At 45.3% G+C, this 7,189-nt stretch overlaps 1 protein-coding gene across 1 annotated transcript in view; it reads left to right on the top strand.

Moving 5' to 3' along the window:
• Positions 1–5,604: 5,604 nt before the first annotated feature.
• Positions 5,605–7,189, top strand: part of slc45a4a (solute carrier family 45 member 4a) — a 24,991-nt gene continuing 23,406 nt past the window's right edge. Inside the window, exon 1 of the mRNA XM_030789239.1 lies at positions 5,605–5,914. Coding sequence (XP_030645099.1) covers positions 5,605–5,914 — 310 coding nt within the window. The remainder of the gene's footprint in view (positions 5,915–7,189) is intronic.

Below are 7,189 nucleotides of genomic sequence, written 5' to 3'. Positions count from 1 at the left end.
TTTGGCATTGAACTTTGAAAAGCATCTCTCTCTCTCTCTCTCTCTCTCTCTCTTTCTTTCTCTCTTTCTTTGTCTCTCTCTCCCCCTGCTTTCTCATGCTCTTTTGGATCCTCAATCCACCTCTCCTGCCCTCCTTCTCTTACTTGTGGAAACCTTTCTCTCTTGCTACTCTACTCTGGAACGCCCCTTCTCACTCTCTGCGCCCTGATAAACATCACTCACGTGAGAGAGAGAGAGAGAGAGAGAGAGAGATGAGTGTTTTCTTTGTAACATAAGCGAATGTATGTATTTAACTCAGCTCAGTCCCGTGGCATCCGCGTCTCTCAGGTTACTGTGCCTCTCCAGTGTTTGCAGGTCATTGCCAAATGTGTCCCCTGATGTTTAAAGTGATAGGGCCACTATCTCTGTCAGTGCTTTATCCTCAGGGCCCCTCACGCCTACAGGCTGCAGAGACCCCCGTCGGCCCTGGTCTACATATTCTCACACACACACACACACACACACACCCCATACTTTAATTTATGGTCCTATTCCTACTGCATTCTCTCTCTCTCTCTCTCTCTCTCTCTCCCTTCACTCTCTTTCATCTCTCTCTGTCACTTTCTCGGTTTTCTTTTCTCATTCCGTCCCTCTCTCCTTTTCATTTGTATCCCAATCCCTCTCTCTAAAATGGTCTGTGTTATGCTGCATTGCTCCTGTGTTCGTGTGTGTGTGTGTGTGTGTGTGTGTGTGTGTGTATTTGGTTGGTATGGAATGATGTTCTGTTGTTTACACTACCTAATCCCAGTGTTGGGCTTTGGACAGAGGAACATGGCCGTCATTAATGGATTACCATTCCCTCTGCCCATTTCTGATTAATGGGGTCAATACTTGCAAGGTGTGTGTGTGTTTGTGTGTGTATGAGTATGCTGAAAGTACTCTTGTGAGAAGTGTCAGATTGTACAAACTGAAAAAAAAAATCTAATCTCATCCTGCTAAGTCCACCAAACAATAGAAGTGTGAAAAGGCTTGCACGACCCCTCTGTGTGTGTGTGTGTGTGTGTGTATGAGGTGCCATGTGACTGGTGTATATATAATAGTCTTGGAAAGCTGGAAGTGCAGGTGAGAAATTTCTTTATCTTCTCACCCATGTCTGTGTCCTTCCGAATGACCAAACACTCTCTCTCTCTCTGAACAAACAAACACTCTCTCTCTCTCTGAACAAACAAACAGGCTCCCTGTGAACAGCCAAACAGGCTCCCTGTGAACAGCCAAACACAGTCTCTGTGAACAGCCAAACACAGTCTCTGTAAACAGCCAAAAAGGCTCCCTGTGAACAGCCAAACACAGTCTCTGTGAACAGCCAAACACAGTCTCTGTGAACAGCCAAACACAGTCTCTGTGAACAGCCAAACAGGCTCCCTGTGAACAGCCAAACAGTCTCTGTGAACAACCAAACAGTCTCTGTGTTCGCTGCCACTGCGTATCCGTCCAAACACAAACATCCTCTCTTCACACTCACACCTCAGCACCTTTTAGATAACAGATGACATGGGCCTTTTTTTTTTTTTTTTTTTGCAAAGTTCCACTTAAAGCCGCATGTCTGTTTGTCCACAAGAATACACTGTGTTTTTTGTTTGTTTTGTCTTGTTTTTTTGAAGGATTCAATTTCACTTTGTTTTCTTTGAGTGCCAGACTTGGCAGCTCTATTATTGCCCTGCTGTTAGTTTGTTTCTGGGTTACCTCGCTGTCTCAGCTCCATGCTGTTTTGTCTGCCGAACTTTTAACGTTGAGGAAAAGTCCAGCACTTTTCTCAGACTCGTATTTTGGTCGGCCTGCCGCTCACCCCTCTCCGTCCGTTGATTTACGGTCAAGCTTTGCGGCGGTGGGCAGTTTGGATGGGCTCATGGAAAGATTTAACACTCTCTGGATGCTCTCATGGAAATTATTGCGTCATAATACAAACGCTCTCATATGACTGGGAGAGCATGGGTGACATGTTTTAAAGGACAACACTTCCTCACAATGGGACAGGAGTATTGAAACAAACCGAAGGAAGAAGAAAACTTTTTTTTTCTTGTTCAGGATCTTGAAGGCAGCATTGATGAGAGCTGAAGCTTCTGTTGGTTCCAAATGAGGCTGAACATTCTAGAGACTTTCACAGAGTGTTCCGTAGCCTCCATTATGACATCATTGTATTCCCTTTCATCTGATTCTTAAAAAACAAAACAAAACCACAACAACAACAACAAAACCCCTATTATGCAGGATTAGTCTCTCTCTCTTTCTTTCAGGCTCAGACTGTGTGAAGGTGGAGGTGGTATTTAGTCAGACTAATGTCCGCTTTAAAGCGACGGTAACTGCCCTGGCCCCTTTTGCTCTAATGGTCCGTGTTTTTTAGCATTAGCAGAAGAAAGATGATCCTCTGGCATGGAGAGAGCTGTTGAGAGATGAAAGCTTTGGGGGAGATCTCTGCTCACTCTGTGCTCCGCCTGTAAATGATGTCTGAAAAGGATTTGCGCTCTCTAGTGCTAATGCAGTTATCTGATAGTGCATTCACTCAGCTCTCAGAGAAGAGTGCTCATTCAGACATTTAAACACTCTCTCTCTCTCTCTTTCTCTCTTACTCTCTCACTGGCCTTGCACGCTGAGGACCTTCTCTTCTCTTCTCTTCTCTTCTCTTCTCTTCTCTTCTCTTCTCTTCTCTTCTCTATTTTCTCTTCTCTTCTCTTCTCTTCTCTTCTCTTCTCTTCTCTTCTCTTCAACAGTGTATGTTCATCACTGGGTACATCACCAAACCTCAGGGTTTCAGTGGAACACTGAAATGGACACTGATGCGTTTTCAGATGTCAACAGCCCTGTGTTTACCTGCCACCCCACCGACGCGTGTTACTGTTACTCTACCTGCCCCCCCCCCCCAGATCCCCCTCCCCTGTACGCTGTTCCCATACTGAACATGGAGCCCACTGACTGTTGTTCTCCCGGGCTCTCCTCAGCTTGTGCCTGACATCCGTGTTGCATAATGTGGATGTGTGTTTTTAATGAAATACAGCCGACAGTCAACACTAGGCTCTAGGTGTTCTGGAACAGCTTTCAGCACACGGATTGTTTTGGTTGGAGGCAGTACCTGGTGACCTGTTGGAGCTCTCATCAGCTGGAGGCCCATTTGGAAACAGGGTTGTCAGCAGGTGACTGGAGTATAACCCCTGTGCTGCGAAAATGAGAGGAGTATTCGCTCCTCTGTTCTTTCTTTCTTTTTTTTTTTTTTTTTATCTTGAGGAAAAGGGATTGTTATGGTCAGTTGTGTACAGTTACTGATGTTCGTAGTGCCCACTTAGTGGTTTAAAACCCACCTCCTACCGCAAGGGTTTCCACTTGTCTCTTTGGCAGAGAGGAGATTGAAGGGTAAAATAACCAATGAAATGCCGGGATAAAGAGCTGCCCTTTTGACTTGGCCAAGGCTGCCAAGATCAGACCTGTCAGTCATTTCATCTGCGCCGTACTGAATAGCTGAATGAGGTCCAACATTTTCTTCAGCTCTACTCGTAGCTCTCTGCAGTGCTGCCTTTGTCATGTGCTATCGCTTTTCTGAACAGCTACATACAGAAAAAGCACGCGACTCCGGAGACGCTCGGGGTCTCGTATTTAACGCTGATAGCCTTGCGTTTAACTCTGAGGTTGACACTTGTCTGACAAGCGTTGTGTAAAGCGGGAAACTGTCGCTATTGCTGGCACTTCTGATGATTTGATGCATCGCCTTCCTTGTGTGGGTACGTGGGGGTTCTGCAAGCGCAGGAAATACATCAAGCCATTTCCTGTCTTTTTTTTTTTTTTTTTTTCCTTAAGTAGTCTTCAAAGGCCAGGTTTAACTCTGTTAGCACAAAGCGACAGGCTGACTGCAAGACAAAGTCAGCTCTGTTTTATAAGGATTGGACAAGCATGGCGTGAGAAAGAAAACCTGTCGCAGTTCACGGTGTTGCATTTTCAGGTGTCAAAGGTGTCTGAATGGCTTTCCACATGTTGAGATTTTCGTTTCATTTTTCAATCGTCCTAAGAAGCTTAACAACAGATCTTGTGTGACCAGTTGTTTGTGTGTGTGTATGTGTGTGTATGTGTGTGTGTGTGTGTGTGTGTGTGTGTGTGTACCTGCCTCCACGTGCTGTACATTTAGTGATTGAGACCATTCTGTTCTCAAGCACTGCCATTTGCTCCTCTTTGTCCCGATGCAGGCTTGTGCTAATCGTGGAAAAGATGTCAAATCCTCTAAAACATGTTAATGCTGGTGTTTGTTTGGAGCCGAACTGAAAGGGCCCCAGCTGACAGCCTGTTGTTAAAGGCACCGTTCTTCATACCACACAAAATGTAGAATGTTCTGGAAATGAGACAGAGAGTCAGATGAGGTCTTCCTTCCAACCACTTTGTGGTCTGTCGCTGTACATCATAGGCTGTGAAATGACAGATATTTAATTGAATGACCCTCTTTCTCTCTCTGTGCCCCACCCCTCACTGTAGTGTGTGTTTGTGTGTGTGTGTGTGTGTGTGTGTGTGTGTGTGTGCGTGCGTGTGCGCGCGCGCGCGTGTATGTGCCAGCGCTCAGTTTACCCAGATTAATCTTGTGCAAGTAATTACCAGTCAGTCACTAAACTCAATTGCCTCTCTCCCCGTGCCTTTCCCAAACACTGTATTAGCCTAGACATTTATATGTCTGGAAAGGTATACTGTTGCTGAAGCAATTAACTATGCAGACGCAAACAGTACAACAAATTCTGCATGGGCCAGATACATACGTTTGGAAGAAGTTGATGGGTTTTATTAATCAATCAATTTCTCTCTCGCTCTTTCTCTCCCTCTCTTCCTCTCTTCCTCTCTCAGATTGATCAGCCACTCCATGGGGATTCACAGAGGAACTCCTTGCTGTGTTGCGTGCCCTCCGCCCTGCAGCCTGCCTGCCCCCTACAGCACCTCCTCCACCCAAATCATGAAACTCATATTAACTGAATGGTTAATGATATGGATTTTTACTAATTCTAGTAGACAGTAAACACACACAGACACACACGCACACGCACACGCACCCACACACACACACACACACACACTCACACACCTCACACACGCACTCACAAATACATACATATTCAAACAGGCACACATTACTATACACATTCACGTACACGCTCCAAAACACACGTACACAGACAAACACACACACACACAAACACAAGGTTTGACCTTTGACCTCAAAACAAAGCCATATCTAAACACACTTGGCCGAATACCAAATAACCCGACAAAGCTCTCTCTCTTGAGCTCCTTCACCTGGAATGTATCGCATGCTTTGAACTTTTTTTTTTCTTTTTTTTCCCTTTTTTTTTTCGTATTTCACCCTTTGGAGAGTTTCCCGAACTACTACAAGTGGAGGACCGCGAGAACAAAAAAAGGAACTACTTTGAGTATTCATTTTTGGTTTTGTTTTCTTTTTTTTTTTTTCTTTTTTGCTTTGAGAAATTTATTTTCATTTGTTTTTAAGTTTTTTTTTTTTTTTTTTTTTTTTTCCATTTTCCTTCCTTCCTTCCTTTCTTCCTTTCTCTGGAGTCGGAGGTGTTGTCTGATTGGTCGGGTTGCATGCCTGCGACCATGGCTCCTCAGAATACTGATGCAGACGCAATGCAAGTGCAGGACTTGGTCGTGGTCCCTGCTCAGAAAGGAGGCGGAGAAGGGGGCGGGGCAAACAGAGGGGACGGCGGCGGAGGGGGAGGAGGAGGAGGGGGGTCCGGCGGACGGGATCTGGAGAGCGGAGAGGAGTCGGTGAGCGAGGGCTCTATAGACCGCATTCCCCTGCGACAGTGGGTCATGCACGGAGCGGTGATGTTTGGACGCGAGTTCTGCTACGCCATGGAAACGGCCCTGGTTACGCCCGTACTGCTGCAAATAGGTAAGAGAGAAGTGGCAGGGGTTTTTTTTTTTCAACAGGCAGACTAACACACAGACACACATACACACACACACAGACGCACACACACACACACACACACACACACACACTCAGTCTCACGCTTTCACTGTCCATCTGTCTATTAGTCTCTTGTAATCTGTCTGTCTCTGACCACACACACACACACACACACTCTTCAACAGATGGTATTCTTGGACTAGTAATTTAGCACAGTTATGAAGAGAAATCAGTCTCTCAGTCTCTCTTTCCATCTTTAATGAATCTCTCTCCGGCCGTCACACACACACACACACACTCACGGACATTCATTGACAGATGACCACTCACTGATCAATGTGTCACAAGCATGCACGTGAGCACTCTCTAACACACTACACTCACAAACTCAAATGCTTTAACACACACACACACACACACACACATACACATGCGCACACACACACACACCGATCAAGGTTAACCACTCAGTAGGGTGCTTTTGTGTGAATGCTTGTCTTGTTAGACATGTCTCTCTGTGTGGTGGGTGATGGTGCCCAGCGTGTCTGAACTCAAACAGCCGTCTCTGAATGATCTGGTCCTGCCAAAGTTCACGTTCACATCCACGTCCACATTCATGTTCATGTTCACATACACATTGGCATTCACACTGGAATTCACATTCACATGCCTCTAAACACCCGTGTGCTCCTCTTCTCAGGGACTCACAGTGTGTGTGTGTGAAAGCAGTTGATTAAAACAGCCACAGGGGACTGAATGCTCTGATAGTCCTTTCCACCAAATGGTAATGTCTAAGAATGTACACACCCACACACACACACACACATGCACACACACGCAAATACACACACACACACACACACACAGAAATATGAGAAAAATCTCTCAAAAAATCATCCCTGCCTTGGTTGAGAATAAAAGAATAAAAATCAAGGATTTGTTGACTGTGTTTGCCAACCTTTTTCAAAGCTCTCAAAAAAACAAACAAAACAATGCCTTTCACTCCATTCAGGTGACTTGACAGTGTACTCCATAATACCGAGCACTGATTCAGTGTTCCTCATGGATTGGAAATCTTCTGGGGAGAGGAAGATGGAGCTAAAATGTACTGTGGGTGTCAGGTTGTTAGATTAGGTTAGGGTGTTAGGCTTAATGTTAAGTGTGAGCAGATTTGTGCCTGTAAGATTGAGCAGTGCATAATGGACAGGAAGCTTATGCATTAGCTCTTAGCAGGAGCTGGAATCAACACAAGACAGA

This window comes from Chanos chanos, chromosome 12, assembly GCF_902362185.1.
Source record: "Chanos chanos chromosome 12, fChaCha1.1, whole genome shotgun sequence".
Taxonomy (NCBI): domain Eukaryota; kingdom Metazoa; phylum Chordata; class Actinopteri; order Gonorynchiformes; family Chanidae; genus Chanos; species Chanos chanos.
The sequence above is the reverse complement of the archived record's forward strand: the minus strand, read 5'-3'. Positions and strand labels throughout refer to the sequence as shown.